The sequence below is a fragment of the Dicentrarchus labrax genome, unplaced genomic scaffold, assembly GCF_905237075.1.
Source record: "Dicentrarchus labrax unplaced genomic scaffold, dlabrax2021, whole genome shotgun sequence".
NCBI classification, from domain to species: domain Eukaryota; kingdom Metazoa; phylum Chordata; class Actinopteri; family Moronidae; genus Dicentrarchus; species Dicentrarchus labrax.
The window spans coordinates 7,582,076-7,600,458 of record NW_026136707.1 but is presented as its reverse complement, the minus strand read 5'-3'; the positions used below and the strand labels follow the sequence as shown (position 1 = coordinate 7,600,458).

The 18,383-nt window shown below is 38.2% G+C and overlaps 1 protein-coding gene across 2 annotated transcripts in view; it reads left to right on the top strand.

Moving 5' to 3' along the window:
* Positions 1 to 5,791, top strand: part of grik3 (glutamate ionotropic receptor kainate type subunit 3) — an 89,892-nt gene extending 84,101 nt beyond the window's left edge. For both annotated transcript variants that reach the window (XM_051407894.1, XM_051407895.1), the window contains exons 14-16: positions 928 to 1,153; positions 1,408 to 1,658; positions 2,441 to 5,791. In XM_051407894.1, coding sequence (XP_051263854.1) covers positions 928 to 1,153; positions 1,408 to 1,658; positions 2,441 to 2,806 — 843 coding nt within the window. In that variant the 3' untranslated portion in view covers positions 2,807 to 5,791. The remainder of the gene's footprint in view (positions 1 to 927; positions 1,154 to 1,407; positions 1,659 to 2,440) is intronic.
* The last annotated feature ends 12,592 nt before the right edge of the window (positions 5,792 to 18,383 follow it).

Sequence of the window (18,383 nt, the reverse complement as noted above, 5' to 3'; positions counted from 1 at the left end):
CCCGAAGGAAAGTAGCTTTCACTTTCTGTTAAAGGGTTGAAGGAAATTACTGGATGCAGTAGTATGCCAATTTGCACTTTTAGCAGATATAAGGGATCTATAGGGAAGCATCTGTTATCATGAGACCAGCATAAGCTGTGTACTAAGCTGCTAGGTCCAGGTTTATCTGACCTCAACTACTATTCTGGGAAAAAAAAGTGACAAAGATGCAACCTTGGCAACACTTGCAATTCATCCTAATTGGTAGTTTTAAGTTTTAATATCAGGCTATAATATCTCAATTTTAACCAACCAGGACTGTGCTTCTACTGTAGTTACATATAATGGAGGCCTTCTTATAATAGCATCTTTCACAATTTGAAATGGCTTATAGTCTTTAGACAGTAATTATCTAGGATTAGACATGGCATAAATGTGACCTCATATGAAATTGCATGAAATACCACATAGCCTGATGCAAGACTAATGGAGAGGCATTCTATTATTGCTGCTTCAGTAGCACTTATGAGAATAGATGTGTGCAAAGCTTCAATTTACTGTCCTTTAATCCTGTGACAATGGAGATCTGTAGGAGTAATCATATAAATCTATTTGGTCACTGGCTAAAGAATCTGTATTTCTAAATACTATACGTTTGATCTTTGACATTTTCTATTCAAGCATTAAAAAAATCCCCATAGGCGTAAAGTTATTCTGCCATTCACCAGGGCTACAGAGGGACTGGCAAGATTTCATGGTTAGCAGTATTTTCAGCTTTAACACCCTGGGCTGTAATGTTGAAAGTAATTTTGTTCAAGCTCAACCTTTTTTTAGTGGTAAAAGCATTGTATATTTTTCAACCACTTTTTCCCTACCTGCAGCAAGGGAGATTGTTCAAATGGGGTTCAAAGGCACATTTTTTAAACGGGCTCTTTCCATCCCTTACAGAAATCTAAGGTTTCTACTTTTGAGAAGATGTGGGCCTTTATGAGCAGCAAGCCAAGCACATCACTGGTGAAGTCTATTGAGGATGGGATTCAGAGGGTGCTGAAGTCTGACTATGCCCTCATTATGGAGTCCACAACTATCGATTACATCACCAAGAGGAACTGTAACCTGACACAGGTGGGAGGGCTCATCGACAGCAAAGGCTATGGCATCGGCACTCCCCTCGGTAAGACCTGTGAATGACCACAGAATACATTTTAAACTACCAAGTAATAAAAAATTCAAGCCAGTTTTATAAGTCGTGTGCTGCCTTTTGAAGGATCAGGGCGAGGGACTGCTTCTTAGACAACGCAGAGGCATAAGATGTGTTTTTTTTAGCTACTAGTCAGACAGTATGCCACAACATGTTTATGAACCTTATTATCACAGAATCCAGCTGGCGTTTCTTCCAAAGTAAAACAGGCCTTATGTTGCTTCCAGGCTCTCCGTACAGGGACAAAATCACCATAGCAATCCTAAGCATCTTGGAGGATGGGCGCCTACACATGCTGAAGGAGAAGTGGTGGAGTGGGAGCAGCTGCTTGGATGAAGAGCGTCGCGAGACAGGCCCCATGGGTATCCAAAACCTGGGTGGTATATTCATTGTGCTGGCATCTGGCCTAGTGCTGTCTGTTTTTGTGGCAATTGCTGAATTCATCTACAAGCTAAGGAAGACTGCAGAACGTGAACAGGTATGTGTCCCCATAAATTATTTGCAGATTTTTTTTCAGTTGATCTTTGCTCTCTAGTTTGGATGGATGTAAAATTAAGCTAACATTAATTTAATTACACTCCACCAGGATTTCAGTTATTTCACCCTCGATTTTAGCAAAGAAGTTGCTAACCATGCTTATTTTGTTATGATACACGATGCCTCTAAACCAAAGCTGTGCTCTATTCATGGCTTTTAGTTCAAACATCTTATAAAAGGATTTGCATGCCTTTGGCTAATCCCTAGGAGTACTTGGCCATAACACCACAACATTTACTTATTTTAACATGCATAATTGCAAATTGGAGCATAGAGAATTAATCCATTATTAGTCATTGGAGATGTCAGAATAGCATGAACCCTTTACCGTTTTAAAATCACTAATTTGAGTCATGCTAAGTGAGTGGTTGCATGCAGGCTCATGCACCATACTTGTTCACTCCTTCTGACACAGCAGCAATAATGAACCGTGTGCAGGCTACATGTGGTGGTGGTGTGATTTGACATTGCTGACAGCCATGGATGCATGTGCACACATACACACACACACACACACACACACACACACACACACACACACACACACACACACACACCAGCAGTAACACAGCATGAATGTTATTTTCTAATGCATTTTGTGGTCTTTACACTGTGGACACTCTCTGCTGTCAGAACAATTTAAAGCTAAGGCATTTACCCCCCGTCCCTTTCCCCTCTTCTCCTTCTTGCTCTCCTCCCCGCATCCTCCCTTTTTGCCCAGAGGTCTTTGTGCAGTGCCATGGTGGACGAGATCAGACTGTCGTTCACCTGCGAGAGGCGGGTGAAGCACAAGCCTCAGCCTCCAGTCATGGTGAAGACGGATGCAGTGATCAACATGCACGCTTACAACGACCGACGACTCCCAGGAAAGGACAACATGAGCTGCAGCACTGGGATGACTCCCGTGTTCCCATGACAATGTGTTCCCCCCAGGGCAAGAACCTCCTGAGCAACGTGTCAGGGGTGGTGCCAGAGACTAGAGACAATGGCATAGATGGAATCACCAGATTCACCATTAACCACAGTGACATGGGGACACTAACAAAACATGGGCAACTCAAAATGGCAGCATCAGCCACACAGGTATGACAACATTCACCACCGTATTCCAAACCACAAGAGGTAAAATAAATATTTGGGGAAGGTTACTGGGAAAACAGTATACCCAAATAATACGTTTCAAGTCTGATGTTTACGTGCGCAACACAAAAACACAAGAAAATACACAGTGAAAAGACTGAGAATTTTATTGGGAAATATGGACTGAAGCAAGAAGAAAGGCTTTGTTAAGAATGGCAATAAATGGCAGATATACAAGGAGGAAAAGGAAGATCAGTTTTCATTGAAGATCAGTTTTGCCACATTTAAATTATGATATCAAGTTCTTACCTTTATCCTGTTGAATTTCATAAACTCCTGAATGGCCTTTGACAGCCGAAAATAATGTTACCTCAAACATGTTGTCTAGGCTTGAGTGATTATCTTTCAGTCATAAGCTGCAGGATCTTTTGAAAGCATGGTTCACAGGGACACATATGATGTAGGTGGAAGCCCATAGCGAGATACAATTGTTGTGAAGTTGTTATGTGATATTATATTGTTACACAGAAGAAATTAATCATTGATATAAAGCAAAGCTGGAATGGGGACACGCCTTTGTTAAAAGATTCCACATTAGATCATGTTTTTGCGGGGTTGGATTTATTTGAGCAAGTATGTTTTATGTCAAAATCATTTTGTAGACGATTGAATCAGTTAAATTGCCAAAGATCTGACCATTCAACAGAACTATATACAGTACAGTATGGGCCAGTTCACTTAGCTTTTTAGAGAGTGCTTATTTTGTTTTTAATGCAAAGTAAATTGGAGTGGTTTAAATGGGACTATTAAGGGATCGTGCTCTAACAGTGTTTCAAACCATGTAAGGTAATATGTATCCAAAGTAAAACCCATTTGGAACAGCATTGTATTTTCTAATTTACGAACCACATCACGTCAAAATATTGTTATCAACACTGTAATGTAAAACAATCATTACATAAGCAGCATGAGAAAAAAACCTGATGACTTTCCTGATGAAATGTCTTTCTGAAATCACAACCTTGGTCATGTGTAAATTCCAAAAGGATAATCACAGAAATACTGAGCAATTATAGGAACCAATTTCAAAAGTTTGTACTTACCTTTGATGGAATTGTAGCATGTATGTACTTTTAAAAAAACATATATCTACAGACTGGGTTTGGAAGGCATTGGATCAGGTATTTCTGTTTATATCTTAGTTAAATAACTAATTGTAAGTCACAGAGACAAAAGGTAAGAGACTGTGACCTTAAAACTCAACTTTTTTGAGTGCATTTAATTGTGACCATCCATCCAATCATGAGCTGGACCTTGTCCATGTGTGGCTACGGGACTACTGAATGTCACAAGTACTTCTGAACACATTTTTAAACCGTTACTTCATTTCTCATCAGATGTGATCTATAGGCTTTTTGGCTGGAAACTGATTGTTTCGCATTATGAGGGTTTAGTTTAAAAACATGAAAAGATTTCAAAGGTTATCTCAGACTTGAAAGCCTTTTCTGTTTAATTACCAATTGTGGAAAATCCATACTTGTAGTGTGTGAACATGCTGAAAGATAGTGTGGTGAATAGACAGAAGACAGATGGTTTTGTGTGTTCATGTTGACTTTAATGCCTATTTCGTAAGTGTACATCTTCAGCAAGTGTCATGCCGTAGGAGGCTTCGAGGAGTCTGTGAGCTGCTGTCACCTGGGAGCTGAACGAACAGCAAACCTCTGTGAGGTTAACGTTGTTAAAACATCGAGACAAAAAATGATTCAAGGAAACTCCAATCTGTAAAACTTAGAGTTGGTTTGGTAGAAATTCACTGTATAATTGTTTATCAATTCCCTTCTGCAAAGTAGAGTATGTAGATAAGATCAGCAGGAGAAAATGTATTTTGCTAAATTTATACGGTTATAAATGAATTCTGTTCACAGTCAAATATGTTATAGATACTATTTATTTCATTAGAGAGGTCACTTTAACCTACTTCCTCACTGTACCCCAGTTCCGCAGCCCCAAACCTTGTTTATTTATTTAATGGAAATTAATTATATTATGGTATATTGGATTACTATCATCCAGGTGGGAAATGTGTGTAAATCTTCTTTTATGATGGCTAATATATTTCTACAAGGTAAACATGAAATGGAAATGTTGAGCTTTCCCAAGAATTTAGGGGACACTCCCTTAGAGTAAGGAGAGTAGAATCTATCTTATGTAACTGGACCTTTACTGCTCTTGAAATCCCGATTAGGACCTGGTCTAAGGTATGGCCGTGGCCGACACCTGGTTATACTATATTACTGTTACCCTCACGTGTACTGTAGCTTTCCATGCAGGTGATTAAAGACTCAAGTTTGCTTGTATTTCACCTCTGTAATATGTGAAAATAATTGAAAAGTTCATCATAATCAAAATTAGTTAAAATTCCAACAGGGTTTCTGATTTGGCTGATTCAGTCAGTTTGGTTACTGAATATATTCATCTTTTTTATAAATTAATGTGAATAATAATGTCATTTTACACAAAATTGTATGAAATGTGAGAGAAAAGTAATGCAAAATGTAAGCTACATAACCTGTGTTCCATTAGCAGTGTGTGATATGAGTTTTGATTTTCCAGCAGTCACGATGGTATGCCTTTTTATGTATACCTTTCTTTTGAGTTGCACAGCTTCTATCATTTGGCAGAAAACCTTTCAAACAATACGAAAAATATGTTGGTGCCAACCAGGGTTTTCTTTGTGGACATGCAGAATTTCTATGAATATAGTTTTTGTAAGGTTTTGTAAAAAAAAAAGAAAAAAAAAGATTTTGTTTTCCTAGTAACTGTATGTGTTAAGAGAACATTAGAATAACCGACATCTGAGTAAAACATGGGGAAATTCAACGAAATATTATAGAAAAGCTATTGAATTATTTTCTTTTTAACACATTGTGAATAATTCAATTGTACAGTTTGCTGTATGGGTTATATGAAGTTTTAAATAAAAAATACAAACTATTTATATCTCCTGTTGAGCTACTGATTGATTGATGTACAAACATGTTGCAAAACATGGACTTGAGGTGAACTCAGTCAGTAGATTGTTACAGTATTACAATGTTACAGGTAAAGTTAACTATTTTGGACTCATTTGAGTTTTACATTGCAGAGATTATTAGTTATGCTGTAGTTAGGGTTTATAGGTACAAAGATGCTAAAACCTGCTGTAAGAATAATAATAATAATAACTGTCTATATTGCACAGAGTTTACAAAGTACTTTGACAAAGCAGTCATAGGTATAAGTTTAGTATTATTGATTAGAAAGGTTACACTAAGTAAAATATTGACATTGACTCAATTTTAAAGCCCAGTATCTATGACGATTTTTCCAAATTACCTGCAACGTTATTAGATTAGAATAGATTAGATTTTAATAACTCCAGTGAGGGATCACAGCACAATGTAAGGATATGAAATGACATGACAAACATAAAAAGTACATTGAATAATTAATGCAAGCAAATGTATTGAAACAAAAATATTAAACAAATACAAATAAGGATATGTCATTATTATTATTATTATGCTACTTTACCAGATGTGAGATGAAATGCATTGTACATGAGGATGTTTCCATGCATGCAAATATGTTTATATCACTTAATGAATTTGTTTGCACTAACCATTTTTAAATTATTATTTCCTGGGAAGAAAACAGAGAAAGAGTCCTGCACACTGTCCATCACTTGTACTCATTTTTTGAAAATAAAGAAAGTGAGTACAAGTGAAAGACAGAGTGCAGGTTTTTTTCTTCCCAGTAGAGAATTTTTGATCTGACACACCTGTCCCCAAGACTTTTATTTTTTGGAGAATGTGACCTAGATTAGCTATGAGAAAATAGATGAGAAAACAGCTGCCTAGATAGTTAGCAAGATACAGGTCAGTAACAGCCTAATGCACGTGGCAGCTCTGTGTGCTGAAACTAGAAATTGAGGAACCTTTGAAAACTCAACATCTGAAAAAGTGTTTCAAGGTAACAGGAATTATTCAGTACCATTAAAAGGTCCAGTGTGTAACATTTTGGAGGCTCTATTGGCAGAAATGGAATATAATATTCATAGCATGTTTTCATTCCTGTATATTTACCTGAATATAGGAATTGTTATGTTTTCCAACTACACCGCTAGATGCTACTAAATCCTACACACTGGTCCCTTAAACCTTTTCCATGAATGGGATATTTTCTATTGTCTTATGCTAGATAAGGAAAAGGAAAAAACACACATATTCAAACTGAGTGTTGTGTTTGCATGCAACAGCGACTGCTTAAGGCTGCTCAGGTCGATCACGTTAAACACCGAGAGTGCAAATCTAGAGAGGGAGAAAGGAATAAACGTGCTTCAAATGGTGTTCATGCATGAATGAATATGTGTTGTGACGTGAGGTAGCCAATGGTGTGTGATAGGCAAAGATTGACCTTGCTGGCGTTGTGATGGCAGACATGCGTGTTAAAAAAGCAGGGGGAAACCCCAGGCCCTGGCGTTGAGGAGCAGCGGGCGCATAATGAGCGATGGGCAGGGGCCTTGCGCCTAATGGGAAGATTTATTATCTCTCACTATCAATTAATCCCTTCGGACAGACTGGGGCCAGCAGGAGCGCATCAGGAGTATGTAAAAAAGAGAGAGGGAGACCGAGGGAGCGTTGGAGTCAGCCAGATGAAGAGAAAGAGATGTGAAAGGACATGAGAGGTGGAGGCAGTGGGGTGAAATGAAAAAAGATGGTGTGAGAATAGGAGAAACCCAAGGAGACTGAGGGAATGATTTGAAGATAATACCCACAAACATTTGAGAGCTATACATAGAGTGAAGAACAGCGGGTTAATGACAAAATGAAGAAAGAGGTATAGTTGGTAATAAGATATGAGCAAGGGAATAAAATGCAGGAATTAGATGAAATAGAAATAAAAGACAAAAAAAATAATGAGTGAAGCAAAGACAAGCCAAGACGTCTATGGAAGAACATTAAACAGAATATGGAAGACTGACACAACACCACGAACTGCTTTGTGCACATGCTTTTAAAGATTAGCTATATGTTCGGCTTGAAATATCTCACTGGACTGGCGGTGCAATAATGTAGACAACAATCTCTAGAAGTAGGTCAACAAATATAGACTATTTCAAGCCTTTTTGAAAATAAACTACACAAATGGCTTTTAATGAAAAAAATTATTCCATTCGAAGGCAGTTGTATGTGGTGGTGCTCAGTTATGTTAGAGTGGCTTTTAAGAAAAGGAACATTTTTCTTTTTTTGTGATGGAAAGTCTATGTTTGATTTAATCTTAATGGGGCTGCTGCCTAATGTAGAGCCATAAACTATTTATCTAGAGTGGTTTTACATAGTGTTGCTCATGTTTTAAATAGCAGAGGCAATGAAGGACATTAGGACTTTGTAGTACCTTTACAGTCCTCAATCTCTGCAGATTTATTCTCACATACTGCATGGAGAAAGTACAACCTTAAGCCAACCTCCAGCGTCTTTGCCATTAGGAGACTGCCTTGGTCTGTTGCTCATGCACGCTCGTGGCGGTATTCTCACTCCGATGGCACATGTCCAGACCAGTGCTCTTTTTGATGACCTTGACAGGGCCGTCAGTGGGTGATGTTCTGCTTGACACTCCAGGGCGATGTGCTGGAGCCCGATAGCAGTGCATCATCGACCCATTTGGGGGTGAATGAATGCCCGACCCATGCTATGCCCATCTCTGTAGACCCACTGGGTGAGAGACCCATCTTAGCTGAAGCTGCACCAGAGGATTGGCTTGATAGCAGGGCCAGTGTGCGCTGAACCTTATTATAGGCACTGTCATCATCCTAGAAAACTGAATTCCCTCCAGGTAGCACAGGATATGTAGCTGTAAAGGATGCAGCTGAATAAAAATTGTTCTGGAGGAATAAAGGTGGATTTCACGTTCAAACAAAAGAGCAGAGGCTATTACAGACCAGGGTATGGATAGTTAGTTTTTCATGAAATTAAACCCAAATTTTAATACTATGTATGGTTGTCATTTTTTCAGCAATAGCCGTTGAATGTATTTACATTCAGTAATTACAACTCTATATGATAGCTTTCATTGTTAGTGACAGAGTGCCCCATTCTTGCATTGGATTCAGATTGCCTTCACATGCAGTCATTCACAAGAAAAGATACAGCATGCAATCCAGCCTTATTGTGATTTTATTTCAGTGATGTCACCCTCACTGTTGGTCACTCTTCTAACGCAAACCAAATATTTCTTACCGCTGCTGCTGCTTCACAATAAAAGCCTAACTGGCAAAAAACATGGCATGGGTAACAGCAGTTGATCTAAAAAGCAATAATTTTCAGGTTTTTGATTTCATTTTGAAGTTTACAAAGAGCTGTTAGATGAAGTGTATGAAGAAGTGCAATTTACAATTTTCACTCACGGAAGAGTACACATTTTGTGTTATTTCGCATTCCAGTATTGACTCAAAATCCTAATTTAGCCACCAGCCAAAGGAAAATATCATCACATGTACTTAAGTGGTAGTCAAATGTCAAGACTGTATTGACACTGATACATTTTCACTTTCATATATGGCAGTGTGCCAAAGCTGGATTAGACTAATAGGTCGATAGCACTGTCCATCCCAATAACATTAAAAAGATGAACAATTAATGAGTGTGTAATTACAGCACACCATAATGCACTAATGAAGTAGTACCACAGTGGGAATACTCATATTCTACCTTCCATAAGGAGCTTGGCATGTATCATATTTGTACAAGGAGACACCATATGGCAGAATGTCGGAATGAGAGAAAACTATTGTTTATTCCAGACCCCATCTCTTTTATTGCAATTCACTGACACCACCAATATCAGAGGTTTATCTTCACACCATCATATTGAATTATCCATTTGGCTTTAGGTGAAATAGCCTGATAGAGACATTGCCCGCCAAATGCCTTGGCGACTTGCTCTTTGTGTTCTCTGTCTTTGACCCTGATAATGACTGGAATAGAGGCTTTTCATGAATATAAATATAGAATTGGATGAAAGGCAATTTTCTCCAGTGTGCATAAAATAACACTCTTGAACATTTAATGTAGAGTAGTGTTTGTCAAGAAGGTACTGAGCTTTTGCTTTTTAACATTGTGCTGTGCGCTCAGTGGCCACTCTATTAGGTACAACTCTTCATTTATGTAAATCACTCACTCCTCTAGAGAGTGAGTCATGTAAAGCCTAAGCATACTTTAAAGCTTACACACACTGTTAGCTACATGTTACAGTAGAATGCGCATGATGCAATAATTACATGTTGTTTACTTTGAAAAATGAACAACAGTTTGTGCCAGCATCTGACCTTACCAAGAATTTATGCAGAAGGACAAAACACATGCAATCAGCTGCAATACTGAGGGCAAAACCACCTTGTTCATAAGAGGTGTCACGGAATGATAAGATCCATTCAAGCTGACAGATCGGCCACAAGTACAAAGAAGAATATAACCATGCAACTACAGTGTCATAGCACTGGTAGGTTAAAACATGAAAATAGTTTAAGCCATAATGGTAGGGTATGATGGAGGTATAGGAAAATGCTGCATATGTTTCTACTGCCACATGCTGTTGACTAAGAGCGTGATGGAAACAATGTGACTCCATCTGATAGTAGTAATGGTGGTAGTGAAGATGGTGGTTTATTGAAACTGGATTGTTTCGATTCCCCTAATTTATACCAATAAAATATAATTTCAATGCTAAACTCTTCCTACACATTGTTTTTAACAGTGTGTAGCTTTAAATGACAAACAGATATTTCAAGTATTCTGCAGATGTAAATGTTATACTACGTTAAATATCCAGATCACAGCGTCAATCAACCTAGAAAACAAATACAATCGCACACATAAGAGTGCATTTATACTATTATGTGTTTATACGTTGGAGATAAGATATTATTGTTGGGTTATAAATGAATGAATTAGGGAATTGCATAATGTTTTGTAAGAGATTGTAAGCTTTATTGTGGAAGGCACCACATTTAATAAAAACTTCTTAATCTTAAAAAGTAGATACTCTCTGTCCCAAGATGATTTGAAGTGATTTTCATTACAGCTGCACGATATGGTAAAAACATAATAATGTGACTGCTATATGATTCATAATAAGTGGGAATGATCATCACAAATACATTTTCACAGAATTTTTTTTATTTTAAATTAAAATCATGATCATATGATATGATCATATGAATTTTTTGGGATGTCTTTACCAAACCAACAACTACTTCTACACTACTTCTTATCTGGAAGACAAGATTTGTAGCAGCATTAGTGTTTCACTAAAGTTACTTCAGAAAATGTTATCCAGTTATCAAAGACAGAGATTCCTGTGAAAGCGTCTAGCATCTTGTTGAGTCCATGCGTAGAAGAATTCAGTCTGTTCAAGATGAAACAGGGACAGCTTTGCATCATGGTCACTGATGTCATTGCATCAATGACAATGGTGCAAATTGCAATTGGGTAAAGCTTAAAAGTCCAGTGTGTAATATACAGGAAAAACCTTTGAATAATATTCACAGTTTTGTTTTCATTGCAGTGAAATAACCTCAAATTGTTGTGTTTTTGGTACCTTAGAGCTGCTCACAGAGGGAGCAGGTCTTTTTCTATGTTTGCAATGTCCAACCACCCTGTTTCTACAGTAGCCCAGAACGGAAAAAATGAAACATTGGCTTTTCACAAGATTTGCAGCCACCTTAGTTTCATCTACACACTTGGAAGGCAATTCAGTATTCGGTTAGTTGTAATCTGAAACTTCACTGCTAGACGTTACTAAATCCTCCACAGTAGTCCTTTAAAATTGAGCTTCATCTAATTGCAGAGCTGTAAAAGCTCATTGCCTGCAGGGGGCATTAGTTTAAGGTTGAAACTGCAGCAGGTATTTTCCTTGCCTGTGGGAAGTGCTATTACCATATCTACATCTATAGCAGTGTACAAAATCACCAGCCCAAAAAAACAAGGGCAGTCTATTGAGTGACTGGTAAAAACATTCACTAGCCTGGATTAAAAAGTTAATTCTGCATCCTGATCTGTAGGATTAAACTGGAGCTGCTATTGCTTTAATTTCCTGTAGCAATGACTGAGCAGCTCCGTTTTGTTGTGAACCTGCAGTCTGCCAAATTTGAGTCTGTTTGTGAGCAAGTCTGAGTTATTAGCCAGTGTCTTGAGTTTTGAAAGTCTCTATGTGGAACTCTCAGAAAATCTCTGTTATTAATGACACTGTAGTAAGCATATTATTGCTCGCACTCATGCTTACACAGCTTAGACATGAGCAATCATCATCCTGGGCATCGGTCGAAACAGTGAAGTGACATAATTCATATTTAGACTAACGTTACTATCTGTATTGTTTCTAGATTTTATTTGGTCTATTGGCTCCATGATACTAAGTAGCTTGCCACAGAGCAACACCAGACCAGTGTTGGGCAGCCGAGAGACAGCCAGTTGGCTAACCCCAGTTTACCTTAGTTTAGGTTACAGTTAGCTTTTTGGCAGCCCCCTTGCCTTGTTCTTGGCTAGCAGAAAAGCAATCGTTAATAGGGTTGCTGCAGTACACCAATACCATGGTATGAAACCATGAAATTGAATTGTATTGTATTATAAATAATTCTACCATATTAGTGTAAAATATATTACATCATATTTTTACAATTCATTAACACATACAATTTGCATTAATACAAACCGATTAATACGATTGCTTCACATTCTTACATGTTGTACCTTAAAGGTTTGGATTTGTTGTGTAAGGCAGGTCTTTCTCATCATCAAACAGGAACTCCAAACCTCTTTGCTCGCAGTACCTGAGGAGATACTGTCAGTGTTTTATCCCAAGGTTTCTTGCAGCCTACAGCAAGGCTGTTTGATGTTGGCCCAGGACCAGACTGCATTCGGTTCCAGAGGGGGATGAAGTTCACCAGCAGATGATTTGCTATTCTCTATCAAACTCCATCCCTACATTTCCATCTTTCAGCTTGGGAAGCTGCCAATACACCTTGCATGTACACTTTCCCAAAACGTCCTTACAACAAACAAAGTGCATATAAAAAACCCACCAAGATTGTACAAAGGTAATGTTTACCATTAATGGTTTGTTTTAGCTTAGAATATTATGGGTGAATGGGTTTGTGCTGGCTTCTCTGCACAGCCTTGTCAGTTGTGGGCTAAAAGTACATTTTCAGAATTGGCTAGCAACAGCTACCCTGGCTTGGCATATTCAGTATAATGACTTGATCATGATGATAGGTTTAATAGAGGCTTTCTTTTACTACAAGAGGGTGAGGCCAATTTTGCTTTACTAGTGCAAAGAGGAAGTAATTATACCAGAAACTAAATTCAAGTAAGTATCTGGATATCTTTTGCTCTCTTTGCCTCCATCCTTAGATGAAAAAGCCAGACAGACAGTCTCTTTTCTCTCTCATGTCTTTCTTCTATAAGAGGACATTATATGGCCTGTCCACAGGGAAGGTGCTAGAGGGTGTCTGGCTAGCTGGGGGAAAGTTTATGGGCTGTGAAGGCCAATTTGAGCAGCCTGCAGATGGAGTCCAAAAACCGCCATGTCACCTTCCTCCCTCTAACGCTCTCCAATATAACGTTAAAGTTTAAAAAAAGCCTCTATCACCAAGGAAACAAAACTCCCGTTCAAAACTATTTGACATTTTGAGTGGTAGGGGCATGGATTTGTGTACCATAAACTGCTCATTAATATTAAATAAGGAAGTGACAGTTGGAGGGACTTGGCTTACACTCTTGGCACCTCAAGCGGCATTGCAAGTGATGGCTGGGTGCTTTGTTTAACCCAATATGTGGTGGTTAAGTGAAAGAACAGCTGGTTTGGACTCCTAAGACCGAGGTGCTGCTTGGCAATGTTGGGCTAATGTGGTCAAACTGCAAAAACCTAATATCACATGTGAATTTTACAGCAAGGTTATACCAGTTTTATTTTTATTTTATATATTCATCATTGTATTACAAATCTTACTCCTTTTTTTTTTTCTTTTTTAGATAAATCAAAGTCCCATTTTAATGGAAACTACACAACATGTGTTATCCTGAATATTCAACAGACTCTGGACATCTGAATGAAAATGAATTTAATTTCTTTACTGTTATTCATTTATTCATTATTAGTCTTTTAAATGATATTCTGCTACATATCCATTCACAGTTGATTTCATGTATTCTGGATATGGCTTCTGTAATAGAGCTTGGCAAGGTTTTCCTTGTTTCACACAGTTAACACCACCTTATGCCACATACTAAATATGAGGTTGCAAACAAAGCTACACACTGTAGCCATAAAGTGTATGATTAAAACGTGTGTCTTGCTTTCAGTATTTATGGCAGATGATTTCCGTTGCGCTAGACTTGTTTTAATATCCACACAAAGCTCCAAAAATGTTAATGTGTTGCCACTGAAAATTACACTTTATATCGCCCATTGTATTTTATTTTTGTGGCTCCTTGTTGCCTGTGTTTATGAGTAAGGCCAAATGTAAAGTCATATTTAATTACAGAGCATTATTGCTCAATGAGGCTTTGTTAATGCAAGGTAGTGTCTCAGATATAAAAGATAAAGAGACAGCACCTGTAGCCGAGCATAAATTGGACAACAATTACCTTCTTCGGTGACATGTAATAACTGAGTAATTCAATTTGAGCCCATTCACAGCTGTGAATTTGGACATAATGCAAAATCTATAACTCTTGTTGATTGAATTCAATGAAACAACTCTTTTGTGGATATTCTTGATTTGTCAAATAAAGGAATTTATATAATATTAGAATTTATGTGCCAGGAATGAGACTTAGAAAGCTGCTCACTCGAGTTATACTTTGCAATAAAAAGCGTCCAGTTCTGCGTGAAGATTTGGGACCCCCACAACGATTCCACAGCATTACAAAACCTTGCCTTTGACTCCTCCGACTAAAAGACCGTTAGGAAATGTTGTTTGGCATGAAGCGAGTGGCGCGGATTTCGTTGGCGGTTTGTGCCATTGCATATGGGAAGTCCTTCAAAGTCAGCCGTCGTGCCGCAGGCAGCATTCTAATGAGGTCATCAATAACCTGCAACAGCTGCTCAGAGAGAGAGACCTCATCTGTTAAGCTCTAGCCACCAGTGACTCTGCTGTAACTGAACAAACAGCTCCAAAATAATGAGAGGTATTCTATGGAACATACAGCACTACTTTACGATAAACCATTAATTGGTAAAACTGCAGTAGATTTAAAAAGTGACAGCAGAGACAGTGAATGAGAAGGTTGCAAGTAAAATCCCTCAGGAGCCGCCACTTAGTCCACCGTGTTGCTTTTGTGGAATGAGCTTCTCAAAATAAGGCAACAGCAAACATGTCACCCTCTACAAAGAATGCAGTCCCACTTTGGGCCAATCAGGAACAAGTAAACATTTTTTGTAGCACCCCCCACAGGCAGGTGGATTTTAAAAATAACAAAACTCTGCCTTTTGTTTGTGATTAATTATTTTCTAATTTTTTCAACCACAGATCCATACACATATTCACAAACAATGTTATTTATTACTGTACTGGTACCAGGAAGCAGACTCCACACATCAAATACAGCATAGTGTCAGTTTGCCCACCCTCCTTCCACTAGCTTTGTTATATTTATGAAAACAAGGTTATCAAGAGTGGCATGTATGGGCCTTTTTATATATCTTGTCTTTTTCTCTAAACATCAAAGTCCAACAAGCATATCTCAATAAATTGAGACACCCCAAGGTCTTCGAAACTTTACAGCTGGACAGTCTGTACCCTCTCTCACACTGAATAAATGAAAAAGGTTGCAATGCTCCTTTTGAGTTATTCAACAAATTATTTAACAGGGATTCAGCAATTTTATGCACACATTCCAGTAATTTTCTACCTCATTACTGATGGATGGACGTAGACAGACAAAAAGAAGGATAAACGAGGGCCAATCCACAACCTTTCCAATAATTCATCATGGGGAAGAAAAATAGTTTACCAGACGAGAAAAACTACTTGGTTTGCAGTGTCTGGTTGCTGGCTACATGAAAAGGCCAAAGTGACCTTCTGGTTTTGATATTAGAGGCAAAATTTGGATGAATGACTTCTGATCCTCAATTTCCTTGTCTGAAACATGTCAGTGTCACGCTTTTGCTGGTCTCACCATGTTGTACAGTGTTGGTTTTCATCATCATTGCATGGTTGACCCCTTCTCGGTCTCACTGTTGGAGACAACATGAGCTCATCTATTTGTGTGACATTTGCAGCATGGCACCTGTAACCTGGAGGAGTTTTCTTATCTCCTCGCCTTATCGCCTGAACATGAGCAAAGACAGCACGATCCGTCTCCCTTCTCTGTTATGGATTTATCCCACAGTTCATTCTTGCTTGGATTAAGCAACACTAAGATACAAAACAGGTGCAACTCTGCTTGCCAGTAAAAGATGTCTGCCAACCTACTTCGAAAGTCTTTCTAAGGAATAATGTTTTATGTGTCTAGGTTAAACTTACAGACTACACCCAGCGCAGTTCATATGCTAGAAGTACAAGTGCTGAGACGCTGTGGGATGTTTATACTTATTTAAGTCTGTACATAGTCACTTGTGAGGAATGGGAGAAAGAGTCTGTCACACATTTTGTTAAATATTAGGAGGTGTACATTATCATAAAAAAATAAATATTGAAGGTTGATTTTCTTGTGTACTTGGTTTGATTTATTCTTAGTAAAAATTTGTAATCCTGCCAGTGCTTCCCAATCAGGTTGGTCTTTCAGGTTAGTTAGTAGCATCTTAGTGTCACATTGGTTGGTACATAAATATGTCACAATATGGGCAATAAAGTGCTGACCCCAAGAAACAAACAGTATTTGAAATATTGTACTAAAACTGTGCAACAACAAATGTATGTATACGGAAAACTTTTTTTTGTGAGAAAGCTGAATCCTCTTTATAGGTCAAATGGCTGCAAAGTAACTGAATAAATTAATGAAATTAAAAGACCAAAATAGAGTTGGTGGCTTAGCTGCTCAACCTAATGGTGAGTATGGATGTTCCTGGTGACTAATTTTATTGTAGATGAAACAAACATTTTAATTTCACATTGGGATACTGCTGAAATTGACAACATATGGACAATAACTCTCTGTAGGACAACGCTGTGAATGATGAAATTAAATGAAGACGCTGTTCGTGGTATTTGACGAAGGGAGAGAGATTGCTCTCCTGGCTGCTTGATCATTGTGGGATAACCTGGTACGCATTGCCTTTCAAGTTTTTATTTTATATTTTTTCCACAGCTGACTGGATTAACTTTGAGAACGACAAAAGTGTAGATGACGACATTGGCGATGATGTTTTATAATGTGATAGCTAGTAAGTGCTTCGTCTCATCGTAACTTACCATACTCTGGGTATTTTCTTTACAATGCTAGTTCCACCATCCTCTTTCCCCTGAATAGTACCATCTCTAACAGATTTGTTGTATGAGGTTAGATGGTAGAGAGAAAAAATCAGCTGCTAGAATCCCAAAGCAGACTGCAGTAATGAAAAGTTATGAGGATATAGTATAAAGTGGGACAAAGATGACTCTAAAAACCAGTGGTGGCATTACTGCGGGGACAAGGGGCTGCCGCCTGCTGGGGCTGTGTCCCAGGCTAGTGGCGGATGGCTAGGTAGAGACGCAATTAAACATTTTTGTACATTAATAAAATATGATGGTATTAGTTTAACTGACTATTTCTGGTGCTGACTAGCAACATTAGTCAAATGTAACTGACTAATGGTGCATATTCCGAATGTTGATCTTGTTTAAGTTGCTTAGAAATTGGCAATTTTAAGTCAAATATGGACAACACCTGCCATTGGCATTATGTTTTATGTGTCCTAGATTCATTTTATGGTACCATATATTTCCACCTTGCAACTCTGCAACTTCTTGGATAAGAAGTTTCAACTGTACAGAAGCAGGTCTACACTCTTATCTACTATCCATTATGAAGCTGTCAGTGCACCATGGCAGGAAGTGCAGTGCTTTTAAGCAAAAGGAGAGGAGAGATTCGATTTGCCATGACTAATGCTAGCTCCTATCACACCCACTGATAACTCCTACCAGGTTTCTGTGCCACAGGTGTTCCACACACCTCTGAGCACTGAAACACCAAATATAGACTCAACAGCCCTGTTCATACTGGACTATTGGCTGAATCATCAATTTACAAAAATATGATTGTTGGATTGTATGGTTTGGTCACAAAACTTACATAGTTGTAGTCATTAGTAAATAGTATGGTATGATTACTATTACTATATTATTTTCTGTTGTAATTATTTCCATTTACTATACAGCTAATTCAAAGCTACATTAGTTTGCCTTAGTTTTAAACACACAACTCTACATCTGTTACTACACATGCATTCCATTGCCCATTTTAATCCTGTTACTTTTAAGACTCTAGGAGCAAGATTTATCCTTGAATGGTGAGTAGGCCTTGCTGTGACGGTGGGCAACATGAATAAAATTTCTGATAAGTCCCTT